The sequence below is a fragment of the Suricata suricatta genome, chromosome 11 (assembly GCF_006229205.1).
Source record: "Suricata suricatta isolate VVHF042 chromosome 11, meerkat_22Aug2017_6uvM2_HiC, whole genome shotgun sequence".
Lineage (NCBI taxonomy): Eukaryota > Metazoa > Chordata > Mammalia > Carnivora > Herpestidae > Suricata > Suricata suricatta.
The window spans coordinates 84,877,394-84,894,249 of record NC_043710.1 but is presented as its reverse complement, the minus strand read 5'-3'; the positions used below and the strand labels follow the sequence as shown (position 1 = coordinate 84,894,249).

Genomic DNA, 16,856 nt, shown 5'->3' with positions numbered 1-16,856 from the left:
GGTCCCCGCCGGCGCGCCAGCCCCCCGTGGCCCCGGCCGGCCGGCGCTCCACCCCGGCTCACCATGCACTGCCACGCGGAGCTGCGGCTGAGCTCGCCCGGTCAACTCAAAGCAGCCAGGCGGCGCTACAAGACTTTCATGATCGACGAGATCCTTTCCAAGGAGACCTGCGACTACTTTGAGAAACTTTCTCTCTACTCCGTGTGCCCGTCGCTGGTCGTGCGACCCAAGCCCCTGCATTCCTGTACCGGTAAGACTCGCCGCTGCGGAGAGGGGGCTGGGGGGTGGTTAGTGGGGTGCGGTAGCTTTTGCGCGGGTGTCGAGAGCTTTCCCGCCTCCGACCTCCTAGGAGGTCTAGAGGAAGAGTCGCGGGAATTCTTCAGTGCGCGGTACGGGGGTGGGCGTGCTAGACTCGGCAGCCGCGGGCTTCGCAAAGGCGTCCGCGACCTGGGAAGGGTCGGGCAAGGTGTCGATCGCGATCTTGGAAGTGGAGTTGAGGTAGCGGGCCTCTAGGAGCGGCAGCTTGTGCGGCGCGGGCGATCCTGCTCTCGGGAGAAAAGCTTCCCCCTTCCTAGTGCCGCTGTGGTTTTCGGTCAGAAAGTTCAAACACTGGACCTGGTTCAGCTCCTAAGTCATTGTTTCAGGACGTGGTGTGCTGCTCCCCTCGAGTTAACTTGTCCAACCTCTTCTTGTTTCCCCTGCGAATTTTACACGTAAATCAGTATCCTGAGGTTCTCCATGAAATCTTGAAATCCTTGAACTTCACTTAAAAGGATCTCCCACTGGGGCGGTACTTCTGGAATATGTCGCATAGTGGTGCATGCAAGCTGAGGAGGTCACCCCTTTTTGTTTTAGGTGACTACGAAAACAACAGGCATAACAACAAAAAAACCCCCATTCTTCACGTCTCGTTTCCTCTATCCACAAGAGCTAACTCAGGACAATAGAAAAGATAAAGAACATTTAATAAATACATTGGAAAAGTCGTCGGTTTGTGCGGAAAGTAAATCCAAAGGCTTGAGTGCCTTAAGAGAAGCTCCAAGTTTGAAAGTGCCCCCTGGCATTATAAGGGTTTAGATTATCGAAATGCAGGCATAGGAAAAAAAAAAAAAAAGGAAAAGGAAAGTTGAAGCAATTTTTATAAAAAAATAAGTTATCGACTGTGGTTTCAACTAAAGGTAAAAATTGAGTATTTCCCAACGAAAAGGAACTTTGAGGTTAGGTTTGTGGCATGGGTGCCATGAAATAAATAATTGTTTTACTTATATTGAAAAAGTAAAGCAAAGAGAGCTAGCAGTGTTTTTATTTCCTTATTTATTAATTTTTTTTGCTAGCAGGGTTTTTAAGACTTTTTTTTTTTTTAACTTTGAGGCCAGAAGCTTCTAGTACACAATGCTTGGAATCCTATACTTTCTTTTGGTTTAGTGGATTGTCCCTTTAGGACATACATACAGCAGATTGTTCTTACATGCATTTAATTCTAAAATGAATACTATATTGAGTTGTACCTTCATAAAATAAAGTTCATCTGTAAGGTTGAATTAGGCCTGATAGCCTATCACAAGACTTGCAGTCCTGAATCTTAAGAATCAAAAAGTATATGAGACAAGAAACAAATAAGGAATTTTAGAAACAAGGTAGATAACCTTGATGTTTATATTTTTACATTTATGTGTCTGCTGAATATAAACCCTCAAATGAATAGTCTACATATATATTGGGTAGGGGAGGTAGGAAGAATCTTGTTTGAGCATAAATAATCATGTGCTATAGTAACTCAAACCCCTTTGAGGAAAAAAAAGATTTAACCACAAATTTCAATGCACCCTGCGAAGACATTGCCTTCTTGCAGGACCCTGGGACAAAACAGAACGAATCTGAACACCTAGATATGGCACAGGGCCGGCACAATTTTTAGTGACTTTGTGCCGTGCATTGTCCTGGTGGCAGTTTTCCTGGCTTTTAGTAGTCACAAAATTGGATCATAGTAAAAACACGCTTAAAAAAGGATAATAAATAGTCTCAGAAAACAGTGATTCAGTCACTAATAGGGGCTGAGTAAGTTCTGTATTTCACTAAACCCCTGTATGGGGAATAGTCAGAAGAAAATAAGATGATTCATATGTAGTTTTGAGACTGTTAAGGGTGAATTGTACATATATCACGAGCTGAAAGGTTTGCTTAGTCTTGTGCTTTTGAAGTTCATTGATAGTTTGTATGGAAGGGTGGTTGTTGGTAATGGTTTTCTTGCCCTATCATTTCAGTGTTTACTTTCTTTAGACTTCATTTGAAAATGTTGTGATTTGCTCTTGTTGAGATTTAAAATATAGAAACTGGGATTTGCCAGTGGAATTAAACCCATAAAAACTGGCTACAACAGTCCATACTTTCAGATCATAAGCCTTTAGTGGGTTTACAATTACAGTTAAAGCCTTACATGTATTAGATCATGGGAATCCCTTTAGTGACTTCTCAAGGGTTTTGCAAATACCACACTTCCAAAGCATTTTTGTTGTTTTTAACAGTTATGTTCAAGATCAAAAATCTTCGACTGGATAAACTTAATCTTTTTTTTATTAAATAAAAAACTGGTAATGAGTTGCTGGCATTCATAGTGCAATTATATATATATATATATAAATATGTATTTGCTGGGTAGAGATAATTATTTAGCACTTTTGGTAGAACTGATGTATAAAAAGTTCAAATCAAATGAAAGGCACACAAATTGGAATTAAAATTACTCAACTTTCTCATCCTTTGGTTTGCTGTTCTTAAGATTAAATAACTAAGAGGAGTGAACCTTGCCTAGTAAAATAATGAAGTAAGATTTAAAAGTGTTACCATCCTGCAGAATAAGTATATAAAATTGGGGTGGAAAAAAATCTACAGCATTTAAAAAGCTTCTGTATAATTAAGTAGTCTTTGTTGTTTAGATTTAGTAATCCAAATGCCAATTTATGATCCTAAATCTCCTCAGGCAGAAGAACAAGTAAACTGAGAAATGGAAACATTTTTCATCAGGCAGATCATCACCTGACAGTAATTTATTATTAGACACTCTAACCTTGATGGAATACTCACCTCCCAAAAAATTGTTTGTTTTAACAGGCCCTTTCTTATTACAAATCCAACAATTTTAGGCTTAGGAGGCTGTCTCTAAATTTATTTTAGGTTTCCCAAGAGATGTTCTATATCACATAATAGGCAGTGAGAAAGGGAATCCTATCCTTTGAGGCCAAGCTAAAGGAACATTTGTCATTAAATTTAAAATAAAATTAAAAAACAAAATCAGCTAAGTCCAAAGAGAGCCTCCGTTTGAAAAAAAAGAAGTTTGTTATTCAGACCATGGATGAGGGGTGAAATATATTTAGAATTTATTTAGTGTGTAACATGTTTTTTTTTTTTAAATCTGGTAACAGCAATTCCCAATTAGAATGGGAATACATTGCCATTTGAAAATCAATTAACAATCTCTCATACATGTTAGAACACTGACAGATTAAAAGCCAAAAATGAGGCACAGTGGAGGATGTCATAAATACTATTTAATTCTCGAGTACATTTTTTCTGGTTGTGATTAGCATTTCTTGGTGGAAGAGTAACTTGAAGAAATCTGGCTCCTCAGGCTGGAGTCCATTGCAGAGAAACTGGCAGAGTCGTTTTTGAAGGCTTGCTCTTTCAGTTTGACCTTTAGAAACAGGCGGTTTCTAAATTTGAGGATTGTTTGGAAAAGATGAATAGCCTGCTTCACAAAAACAAAGATACAACAACGTATCCTAAGGTTTTTCATGGGGATATGGAGAAACCAACCTACTGCGCCACTTAGAGTTTTATTATAATTATTCATACTTACAGCCTAGAATTGCCTTAGATTTGCACATGCACGTATTGGGGGGAAGGTAAATGTAGATATTTGGACATTTTACAGCCTGTGACCAGCATAAGGCTTTTAAATAATCCATCGAAACCTACAGGCTAACTCCTTTCTCTTTCTCCATGGAATGGTTCTGTTGGATTTTCCACTGACCTTCAGTGACCAGTCTTGTAGAGCTGACTGTTGAGGTTACAGAGCTGGAAGGGATCGCAGAGGTCACAGTTAGAATATAACCTAATCTCCCAAATTAGAATATAGTTTTTTTGTGTGTGTGAAGTGCTGGGGTCACCTCAGTGCTTAGTCCGCGCTGGGCACTGCTGTCCCTCTCGTTAAGGGACTCAGAAATCAGGAAGACTTTTCCAGCTTGGTTACACACCCGGGATAAATCCGTGCAGTCACACCCAAGGGACAGTCAAACAGCTAATTAAAAGGGGCATTTGGGGAAGGGTGTTTATCTTAAGAGATGGCATTGAGAACATTTTATCCTTTGATAGGTCCAAGAGAAACAAATTCTTTTGGGTTGGTGTCCTTGGGTTCATTTTTATCACAAAGATTGGGTGTCATCCCAGTGAAAAATCAAATGAGGTGGGGACATGTGTAATGACTTCTTTGGGAGTTAGGCAGCCAACTATTGCTTCATGGAATTGGCTCCCATGATTCCCTAAATCTCAGCTTGGTTTGTTAGTCTAAGACCAAAACCCATAGGATCTTGGGAACCTGAGCATTAGGGATTGACATGTTAATGGAAAAATGTAAACTGGGTTCGGGAGAATGATCATTATCAACAAGCATTTGTTATTTCTGCCAGAGGCAAATAGACTTTTATTAGCAATTACTCATAACTGCTTGTCCTGTTCCCATTCTAAGGATAAATAAAACAAGGGGTGCACAGGATATAGGACTCATCCAGGGTCAGAATATATTTGGAGCTGAGCTCTTCTGGAGTCTCATTTACTCCTTAAATTTTATAACTCCTTTGTTAAATAGGGAGGCACAGGGAGTCTGTTTGAATGAATGGATAGAGTTCATTAGCAGTTTCTTCTCCAGTTCTGATTTTCCTAATAACCCATGGGAGAATGTTTAGTTCACATGTTAAAATGCCTCTCCAAATGTCCACAGTGCTTTGTATCATTTAATTCGATAATTTCATTTAACAGACATTTATACTTGCTTAGTGATGGCACAGTTATCTGAGTCCATTATGTTTAAGTATATTCTAAATCTTGATTCACTGTGGGGATACTTTAAAAATTCCTCTAAACTACCTGTAGACCAGCTGTCACGCCCTTCTTTGTTCTTCTCTAGAACATATGATGGGCAGTTTGGAATTGGGAAAGGGGAACATTGTGACAATTTAATAATTTGCTTTCCATGAGGAATTTTCTCTTTGAACTCCACCTAAAGGGTGTTTATCACCAGCCAAACTGTCATATTAACCCCATTAAATACAACCAAAATGAAATGGTTTAAACGGTAACTCTTTAATGAAGCCAGTCTGCTCAAGTTCTTGTTGGTTGTACCTCTTGATTCAGACTGCATTTGGATACAAGGGCAGACAGCATAAAGTTGCTGGTTTTATTTAACCCACCTCGGGAATCTAGGTGAAAAGACTGTTAGCTTGAATAGATTATCCCAGGAATCTATAGGAAAGCAGTGAGGTTATTTAAACTGTAAGGAGAGATTAAAATGGAAAAAATAAAATAAAAGGAAGGAGTAGGGGGAAAAAAGCAGGTTTCCCTAAAATTCCTGACGCTTCTCCATTCAGCCTTGCACGAAGCCCCGTGTCCTTCAACACACACTGCTACCCTCCCCCCGCCCCGCCAGGACAGAACTCAGGGGGCTTCTGAGACCCTTGTCGGTGCACAGATAGTACATGGCTAACGTCGATTTTGCTTTGATACATGCTGGGCCCCTTAAAATGAGCCACTCAGAACCTGGGCCCTGCCTGGCATTCGGCATTCCCTGTAGGGAGACTGAAAAAAATGTTAAGCCAGAAGCATTTTTAGGTGTCATTTGCGTGTTGTTTTGCGATCCGAGAGGAACAGAGATGAAAAGCTTAGGTAGGCCACGCGATCCGAGGCTCCCTCCTCTGTACTAAGCCCGTGAACTTTAGTGGGTGTCCCAGAGCCTGCCCTGCCGCCATCCGGCGGCCCGAGTCCAGCTCCAGATCGAAGTTAACTTGGGGCCTGTGGCTGAACCTGCTGATGAACTCTTCAGTGGAATGTGGGACCAGAGGGCTGGAACAGAGAGGGCTGCAGGGATTGGGTGGACATATACAGATTTAAGCCTCCTTTGATCGGTCTTTGGGGACTGCTGGTTCACTCCGCAGCTCATGGAGCTGGTGCCTTCAGTGTAGCACCAGAGATGAACCCCACCTTCATAGCTAGATCAGCCTCTTCACTGAGGGCTGCCCAGAGCCCACGGGTGCCCCCCTCAGGAACCACGCCAGCAAGTGGCCCACTCCCTTCGGAAGTAGCATGACAAAGAGAGGAAAAGAGAGGGACTGTGGCTATTCGGGTGAAGGCTCTCCCTGCCGTGACACATGTGACAAGCCCCTCTCGGCTGCCTCTCCAGTGCCTGTCTCTGCGTTAGCTGCCTGGGAGACTGGAGTGGTTATTTCTTCTCTACAGCACAGAGGACAGGATTAAAATTGGCATCAGAATGTATTAATAATAGGGTTCAGCTCAGAACCTTGTATAAACTTGGTGATACTAACAAAAAAAAAACCAGTTCCAGAATGAGAAATTTTTGTTTGTTTGTTTTTAGCCAGAAAACTTTTGCAAACTCTCAGGATTTACTTTATTTTTATTGCAGCTTAATAACAGAAAAAAAAAAGTCTTGTTAAAATTAATGCTCTAAATAAAAACACAGTTAATTTTCCATTACAGTATCTAATTACTCATCATCACCGGGGCATTTTTATATGGCAATTTAACTTCTCGAAAGTGGAAACTTGGCATGCGTTTAAGGAAGAAAGCAGTGCTCCTAGATAGGTATCAGAAGATGGTCTAATTATGTTTGGGCTAGAGTTGACTCTTACACATGACTACTCTGGAGGAGATGAGGCGGGTATAGGGCCTCTTGCTTTAGTTGCAAAGGAAAGTCTCTGGTTTCTTCAGTGCCAGTTGAAACTGAATACGGAGGGAGATAATTTTGAATGTTAGATGATGTTCAAGTACATCTGAAAAGGGACCCTGCCAGCCACCAACTGAAGCTGATGTCAGGACTACTTGATAGGCCTAGAGGACAGCTATATATGCTTTCTGATTCTACTGGCAGAGTTCATGAAAATGAACATGGCCTTTCTCCAAGGAAAGGTCAAGATACGACTGAATAGAAGCCGATCTGGGAGGATCTCACCATGAAACTAAATATGTTAAGAGTCCAAGCAGACGACTTTATGTGATTCCTTTTTTACTGCATCCTTCTAGCTTACCATTATGTCCTTTGCAGCATGTTCTTCTGGATATTGGGGACAGGTAAACATTTTCACAGTGTGCGTCGAAAAGGATTGCCTGCCGCCTCAGTGATGTCAGTGTCATGATTTAAAAAACACCTTTAGGCGTGATAAGTAATATGATGATTGTCCTTTGGCTTTTCTTATTCAAGGATCGCTTATAACGGGGGAAAATGGAATGGTCTTGGGCTTGGTGTAGTCTCATGAAGTGGTGGCTGTATTTCCACCCCAGGAATACTCAGCGAGTTCCTAATACTAATGAACCTGCCAGCCTCCACCACCCTCTTTCCTCTTCTCAGAGCTCTTTTCACTCTATAACATAACCTTTGTTGAAATTCAGGATTATGGTCATTTCACAGATAGGAGCACAGCCATTTATAGACCAAAGGAAGTGCAAGGTGGATGTTTAGTTTAAGCAATATCTAGAGGAATCAACTTTGTACACTTTCCTCAGGGTAGCTTACAAAGAACAGAGTCCTGGTTTTACCTCTTCTGTGGTGGGGAAATAGCTTTGGCACCATGAGACTCCTCTTCCTGAATCCTGTGTTATTTATCCCAAAGGCAGCTACAAACGGGATAAAAGCTAGAAATAGCCTGAACCTTCTTATTCACATTCATAACAATAATGGAAAGAGTGACTATTTATTTTTGAGTGCCTAATGTGTAATAAGCAGGGGACCGAGTGCTTTATGATCAGCTTCAGATTTTCCTGAAGACGCAGGTGTTATTATCACCGCTTTACCAATGGGAAGCTGAGTAATTTTCCCAAAGTCACAGGACACAGAAAGATCTCTTTCTTACAAAGCAATGAAAAAAAGGGCAGGTAGAAAAATTTGCCGTTCACAGAAATGAGTATCCAGATGGTAAAAATGAAAGGATGTTCTGCCTCCCCGGTAATCAGGAAAACACACATTAAAATGAGATACCATTTCACACCCATCAGATAGGTGGAAATCAAATAATCTGACTCTGTTGATTGATGACAGTGATGCAGAGCGATAGACATTCTCATACACGGGTGTTCTGGGAATGTTTTTTGGTATGATTCCCTCTGAGATTGGTGTAGCAACACCCATAAAGCTGCAGATACACACATACCTTCCAGCCCAGCCGCTCCCCCTCTGGGTTGATGCCCTGTATGTGTGCAGAGGGACACCTGTTTAAAAGTGGTCATTTCTGTGTTGTTGATAGTGACAAATCTAAAACCGCCTTTCAGAAGGAAAAAGCGTAACATTACATGTGCTCCATTCAAGTGGTGAAGTTCTATATAATGAAAATGAATGGGCTGGACCTACTTGTATGAATATGGATAAGTTTTAGAAATACAGTGTTGAGAAAGAAACAATTTGTAGAGTGATACTTACAGTTTGATACCATTTATATGCTGCTTGAAAATATGCAGCCTAATATATATTATTGATGGAGACAAAGGTATGGGATTAGGAAGGTGACCCACAGGTTTTTATCAGCCTATGTAATACTTTATCAAGGAAAAGAAAAGGCCTAATATAAATATGGCCAAGCATTGAGATTTAACAAAGCCGAGTCGCGAGTATACAGATGTTAGTTACATTATCCTTTTCTGTATGTTTGAAATTTTTCATTATATAAACATTGAAAAATGATAGTGTGGGAGACCCTAGATGTCCATGAAACCCTTAATCTTGTGGAACTTTTGATGGCTTTCTTAATAGCTTTTCTGCCCTGAAACAGAAGCTTTTAAATGCAGACCTTGTTGTACAGAGTCTCATGGTGGGGAAATAAGAACACTTTATAATTAGATACATGTGTACAACTCTCACTAAAACAACCACCGTAGCTTCTGTAATTGGCTTTTGGATCTCACTTACCTCCCCTGGCTGGATGGGGCTACTATTTATCACCAGGATAGCATAGCTGCTGTTCCCCCAAGTCATACTTTGGCATATGAGTAAATGTTCTCTGAGCTGGGCACTCAGATTAGAAGGGGATTGCTCCAAGAAGTGTTTGTTTGTTTTAAATATACATCCATAATTATGCAAGCAGGAATCATTAGGGTTTTTTTCTCTTCTTAATAATGTTTAAAATTATAGTAAGTTGTCTTTTATTGCATCTTGCATTTGTGTGTATTTGCTGGTATGATATACCACCCTTGGCTTTTGAGCAAGGTTTGTCCATTGCTAATGACAATTTCAGTTTAAAAAATTGTCTAGGGACAGCTGTGAATACCAAACAATCTAAATTAAAATGTAGCTTATTAGAGGGAAGAGTAATGTTGGTATTGGCATATAAATGATGGCTGAGTTCTCCTTATATTTTGGAACCATGATTTGATTTGATGTTTTATTTTTATTTTTTTTAAGTTTATTTATTTATTTGGACAGAGAGAGAGCACAGGTGAGGATGGGGGAATGGCAGATAGAGAGGGGGAGAGAGAATCTTAAGCAGGCCCCTCACTGTCAGCACAGAACCCCATGCAAGGCTTGAAACCACGAACAATGAGATCATGACCTGAGCTGAAATCAAGAGCCGGATGCCCAACCAACTGAATCACCCAAGTGTCCTGGAACCATGATTTGATTTTAAAACTTTGATATATGGTCTCAAGCCTTGTGAAGAAGGTATGAGAACTGTTACCGTAGATACCACGCAGAGAGCTGTGTGTTAGGAATAATAAATGGCCATCCTGTGGTTTGGAGCAGTTAACCTAGACCATATTATTCTACAGTGACAACTGTGGTGGCAGATGCTTTGCTCAGCCTGTCTTAACATCCAAGACCTTTTTTCTTTTCTTTGCAAAATATTTCCAATTTAGAAATTTTGCTTTTAAGATATTTGACAAACATGTGGGGCCTTTCTGGGGCCTTATCTCTCTGTGAAGGGAGTGCAGGCAAAATGAAAGTTGGCCAACGGGTTTCCCCTTTCTAGACCACCCCTCTCTGCCTAAAATAGCTGACTCTCGAACAACACGGGTTTGATCTGCATGGGTCCTCTTACACATGGATTTTTAAAAATATAAATACAGTACAGCCCTGTAGATGTATTTTTTCTTCCTTATGATCTTCTTAGTAACATTTTCTTTCCCTCAGCTTGCTTGATTGTAGGAAGACAGTACATCGCACATATAACATGCAAAATACGTGTTAACTTCTTAGATTATGGTAAAGCTTCTGGTTAACAGTAGACTATTAGTAACTAATTTTTGCAGGGAGTCACAAGCTATACAGTGATTTTCAGGTGCATTCCAAAGCCCTTACTGTCCAAAAGTAACTGTACATGCAGAGAAACAGAAATCTAAGTATGGTAGGGCCCATATCCCACCCGGGCCATCTGCGGACAGTGCCACTAGGCTTTCTTCTGTGCCTGGCTGTGCAGCCACGGTCAGCAGGAATTAATGACCACGTCTAGAGGCCTGTGGCCAAATTGGACATGACTGAAGGGATGGTAGATCTGTCAGATTTGTTGCCAGTGAACAGACTTTCACGAGTTGCAGGAGCAGGTCCTGCCATTTATCTTAACCCATGTCGCCACATTCAGTGGACAGAGTAAATTAGACGGGCTGAAATTTTTACCGTGTCTTAGTCAACCTTCTGGATCTTTACAGTGAAATCTTCTTCCTCATAAAATGGACTAGCTGGGCTGGAGTCAGTGAACGGAGAAAACAGTATCAAGAAAGAGTTCCAGAGAGCTGCTGTGTGTCACTCCAAGTAGGGTAGAATGCAGAAGGACCTGTTCTTGCAGCCTGTGGAAGGCTGTTGACTGGCAACAAATTCGACAGGTCCACCTTGGATCGTCTGTTTGGAACTCCTTGGGAAAAGACAAGACGAGGATTTAGAGTATTTACGGACACATTTCAGCGAGTGTCACTGAGGGAGAGGGGTAGGAGTCCTTCCAGTTCCAGTCCAGCTTCCTTTTCTTCTCATGACTGAACATTTTACTGAAATAATTGGTAAATCGCCCCAGAGGACATTGTTTTGAAAGACGTTGTTAATTGTGTTATCCCTGGACATCATGGCAACTCATTATTGCTCTTAGCACGTTAGACAGCTGCATATCCTAGAAGCATGTTTTCAATCCTCAGTTTAGAGAACAGCATGAAGGAACGTTCTGTGGGAGCTCTGGTTTTGTTTTTTTAAACTGGGACATTGAGCCTTGGCAGTTAGAACAATTAGCTGCATAAGCAGAGTGTTTCACTTTTCAGGTAACTGCAGAATTGAAATAGCAATAATTATAAATGGTAACTGCATGGCAGACACGAGGTGCTTGCCTGCAGTAAGGCATTTACGTTAAAGGGAGACCCTCTCTGCTCTAGTTGTTGTGATCACTGCTTTTCCAGTGAGAAAGGTAAAACTTGGGATACAAGAAATAGCAACAAGGTCACATCAGAGTTGAGATTGGAACTCAGGTCTGTTTCTTTCAGTACAAAGCTCTGTACTATATATAATCATATCAAAGTGCATAAATTAGAAGTCACATCTGGGGGCGCCTGGGTGGCTCAGTTGGTTAAGTGTCAGGCTTCAGCTCAGGTCATGATCTCACAGTTCGTGGGTTCGAGCCCCACATCGGGCTCTGCTGACAGCTAGCTCAGAGCGTGGAGCCTGCTTCGGATTCTGTGTCTCCCTCTCTCTGTGACCCTCCCCTGCTCACACACTCTCTCTCTCTGTCTCTCAAAAATAAATAAAAAACATTAAAAAATTTTTAAATAAAAGTCCCACCTGTCCCTTTCCATGGAGTCCAGGGAGGGTCCATACTTTATTATATAAGCAAGGTCTGATAAATGTGAAGGAGTTTACTTTGAACCTAGTAACTCTTTTATACATATTTCCAATCATTTAGTGTATGCCAGTCAGTCTTTCCTTCCTGTGATTATTTGGGTCTCTGAATGATTCTAGACAAATTCTAAGGAGCTGTAAGGTCCTTGAAGTGAGATTGTGGACCTACTGCCCTCTGGCTGTGATTCTGAACACATCTCCTTGCCCCTGGATACTAGTGTCTGATCCATGTGACATTCCCAAGGCTTCTTTCCTTAAGGTGCTTCCGTGAGCTTTGATTCTCTGGATAAAGCTTTTATGTGGGAGTCAAGGGTGGAATTCCAATTCATTCATTCATTCATTCATTCATTCATTCATTCATTCATTCTTTTGAACCAAGAATGCCTTGTCACTAAATGCCAGTCAATTGCCTTGTGAGTTAAGATTTGGAATATTTTTTGTGAAGTATTCACTATTATGTTTAGTGGGAAACAAAATCTGGCCATTGGTTTGGCATCACTTAAAAAGATTAAGAAACTAATTTTTTTTCATATTATATCTAGTTGGGCTGGCTTGGGTTCTAGGAATCTGTTTTCAAAAAGAGATCATAATGACTTTAATGCAAAGTCAAGTTTGGGAACCACTGTAGTGTAGATACCAGCTTAAAGGTGAGATTGATGTAATTTGTACCTCACAACTCAAATATAGGAAGCTGTTTAGTGGAATGATCCTTGTGGATGGATTTTGAATCAGATGATACTGAGTTCGTTTGCATTTTATTGTCAGTTTGACCTTAGGCAAGTTATTTAAACTCTCTGACACTCAGTTTCTTCATCTATAATGGGAAGATAATATTACCTACCTAATAGGGTTAGTCATGTAGGTTAAATGAGATAATGCTTTTAAGCTTTTAGCATAGTTCCTGGAGGGTAAGTCCTCAGTAATTGATAGCTTCGATTAAGAATAATAATCTTATAATCATAATCATAATCATAATCATAATCATGTCCTGGTTGTCTGAAGCACAGTCCTTTAGAGAAAGATCACTATTCTTGATGAATTAAACTCACAAAAAATTAAATATCCTTAAAAAAACCACTTCACTCCAGGGCATTCTTGTGAATTATGTCATTTCACTAACGACCTTTTGAGGCCTCTTGCAACCTGGGTGGTCTGGAAGCCAAGTTCAGGTCTTTATGAATAGGAATTTTTGATTCCCTCACCTTTATGTTTTATAATGTAAATTCAGAATTTTGTAAATGCGTATATGAGTGGCACAAACAGGTCAACACAACATCGGCACAAACTCTGCTTTGTTACCTCATTTTTTACAAGCGTTGCTCAGGATTAATTACCCATAGGAAATGTTTCATCATACAGCTGTGTCTCAAGAACTGTTTTAGAAAAGTGGCAGAATTTCTCAACAAATTTAAATGCTTTTCTTCTTTGAAGAGTACAGTTAGGGACAGTCTTTTCTTATACAAGAGAAAATGAATATTCTTCTCTTATTTCAGAGTACTGAGAGAGAAAAATAACCCAGTTGTGATCTTTTTTTTTTTTTTTTTTTTTTTTTTTGAGGTGATGTGGAAGAAGGTAGGTTGGGAGATAGTTGTCATCCTAGTATATTGATCTATGATTCACAGAGATTTCCAAAAAAGGTCCCTGTTTTACAGCTTTTAAATCGGTAGAGAGGCTAGTTGAAGATTGCATTCTAAGTGGTGATGGTGACTGTTGTGTGGAAAGGGCTGTGTAGACAAGGGTTTTACATGGATTTCTCCTGGAATTGTGTTTCTCATCTAGTCACTGGTATCTTAGGAGATCAAGTAACTATTAATGAAATACTTTAATTGGTGAATCCCTTCCAGGGTGTGAGGAAAATTCTCTTGATGAGGAGTTCTCTCCTTCCATGGTGTGAAGGAAGTCCCAGTAAACAGGCTGGTACCTCTCTCCAACCATTTATAATGATGACTCCTACAAGCAATGTCTAATGATGTCATTCAGTTTCAGTGGTGGGTTGGGGGCCGGGTGGAAGCAGGTGGAATAGGATGAGTCAGTGTGTCATCGTGGCCACCATGGAGAGGCACTGACTGGCGTAAAGAGGACTCACCCTGGTTCCCTAAATTTCTCAGAATCCTTGTTGAAATAAGAGTTGGAGATACATATTTTTGGCAGCTTGTTGAGAATATTCTGTTAAAGCTATGAATTCAGAAAAGCAGTGTGTATGCATGTATATTACAGTAGGAGGAGCATAGGCAGAAATGGGTGGGGGGTGAGAAGGAATGTGGCGAATGGAGAAAGGAAGAGTCAGGGGTCAGGAAACCGGTTATACTACTGAAGCCTGAAGTGTGGGTCCTTAAACACCTGTTCAGCATGTATTGTCCCCAGGAGGAAAACATATTTAAAAATGAGAATGGAATATTTCATTTTGGAAATTGCACTGTGAGTATGTGCTTATTACCAGAGGCGTTCCTCATCACCGACAGCAGTTGATGACTTCTGATTGTGCAGTGGCCCGCCCAGCCACTCATGTTGCCTAATTATTATCTATATTAATGATGTATTAAATGATTTCATCATCCTGGGTCACAAAAAGATCATTATTACATGATAATACAGTACACATGCAATACCAGGCAGCAAATCATGTATACTTGATGCAAGGAGGCCATATGGGAGCAGAGTTTAAAGTAGAAATCCTGTCAGAAAACCTTTCTTGGGCCCTTCACTGCCTCAGTTTCTGCTGTTGATAAAGCAATTTCTGCTCTTGATAAAGCAGACCTACTCCCCCATGTGTTGGGGGAAGAGTGATTGATTAAGGAGTATTAATTTAGTACTTTGCAAAGATAAATTTGTGTGTGATGAACATGTACGGACTTCACACACAAGATTAGCCATGCAGTCTCAGGGTAGTAACATACATTATTACTGTGTTTTTCTAGACAGCTAGACCAGTAGCGAGCCAAGTGTGGCCTGCCACCTGTTTTCCTACAGCTATGAGCTCAGTATGGTTTTTACAGTTGTAAATGAAAGAAGAGAAATCAAAAGAAGAAGAATATTTTATGATGTGAAAATTACATGAAGTCCTGATACCAGTATCCATATAGTTTGATTGGAGCAAAGCCACACCAACTTGTTTCCATGTTGTGTTCCGGGGCTTTCATACTTCAACAGGAGAGGGGAGCAATTTCAGCAGAGACAGTATGGCCCATAAAACACAAAACTGTTTACAGGAAAAGTTGGCAGACCTTTGAACTAGACTATTGGAAGTAGAGTTCCTCAGTTGTGTAATAAGGTTATTACTGATCCACAACATATGATATCATCTTAGTTATTCCAGGCCACAAAATACCTCCTTTGATTCATCACAGACCAGGGTTCTGTTGTCATCCTGTGATGTGTGAATGCCCTTGGAAGTGGGAGTTTAGTGGGGAATTTTGCAGGGACTCTCTTAAATTGAGACAACGCTCTTGGAACTAAGGTTGAGTTTCTGAACCTTTCTAGAAATAATGCAAGATTTTTCTGCACCAAGCGGGGTTAACAATATGTACAATAAAGCAGTCAGGATTCAGTTGAACTCTAGGGACTTTTCTTTGCTGTCCTAACCCTCAATGGGTTTTCCCAGAGGAAATCTGAGGATGAAAACTTCTTAGTTACTGGGAGTATCTCAATTACTGACATTTTTCAGTTTGAGGTTTGGGTGATGTTTTCTTTATTTTCTTTATTTTTTTAAAAGATTTTATTTTGAAGTAATCTCTACACCCAACATGGGACTTGAAGAAATCCAAGATCAAGAGTTGCATGCTTAGGGCACCTGAGTAGCTCAGTCTGTTAAGTGGCCAACTCTTGGTTTCAGTTCAGGTCATGATCTCAGTTTGTGAGTTTGAGCTCCTCATTGGCCTCCGTGCTCACAGTGCAGAGCCTGCTTGGGATTCTCTCTCTCCCTCTCTCTTTTCCCCTCCCCTACTCACATGCTCATACCTACTTTCTCTCCCTCTCAAAATAAACAAATAAATTAAAAAAAAAAAAAAGAGTAGAATGCTTTTCCAATGGAGCCAGCCAGGAGCCCCTGGGTAAAATTTTATATACTTTTTACGTGACTTTATCTTTTTGTCTGTCCCTGGAAATAATAGCAGTAATAATACAAGTCTGCACTTACATGACCACAGCCTGCCTGGGAGGGTTTGCATGGCTGGATCAAGCCCTTGATTGTGGTCACACGTTCTGCCTTGGAAATGCACGCCTTTCTATATATGCCTTTGGAATTTTCAGCTATTCAGGGTCAGAGGGCCACAGGCCTTTCAGGAAGGACAAAGTATGATTCTCTTGGTGCCTCAATGCACTCTTATTTTGTTTTAGGCACTTGGGTTAGGTTGAGGCTTCTAGTGTCTGAGGCAGCCGTTGAGCTAATGGAGCCCAATGGGAAGTGGGAGGTAGGAAATAAATCTGACTCATGATAACTTCCGACCCATTGCATTTCTCCATTTACTGGGCTACGAATCCTTCAGACTTTGCCCTTACCACTAAAATGGAATTGGAGAGGGATGTGTACACTGGAAGGTAGGTTAACTCCAGAGAAAAAAATCACTGATGTCTCTAGGCACAGTTTGACCTCACAGGGAAGCATGTGTTGCACATGCTACCTCTGATTTTTTAACTCAAAACAGAATGACTTGATAAAAAGAACAGTAATAACAATGATAAACAAAATAAATATAAACACAAAATTAAATATAACAGCAAGCACCTATTTAATACCATTAGGTTTTGCACTTAAAAATGAGGAAACAGAGAA

The 16,856-nt window shown here is 40.6% G+C and overlaps 1 protein-coding gene across 1 annotated transcript in view; it reads left to right on the top strand.

Annotated features, from left to right (window-relative positions):
* Positions 1-8: 8 nt before the first annotated feature.
* The window catches only part of BARX2 (BARX homeobox 2), a 74,416-nt gene continuing 57,568 nt past the window's right edge, over positions 9-16,856 (top strand). Inside the window, exon 1 of the mRNA XM_029957259.1 lies at positions 9-250. Within this exon, the coding sequence (XP_029813119.1) occupies positions 64-250 (187 nt within the window). The 5' untranslated portion in view covers positions 9-63. The remainder of the gene's footprint in view (positions 251-16,856) is intronic.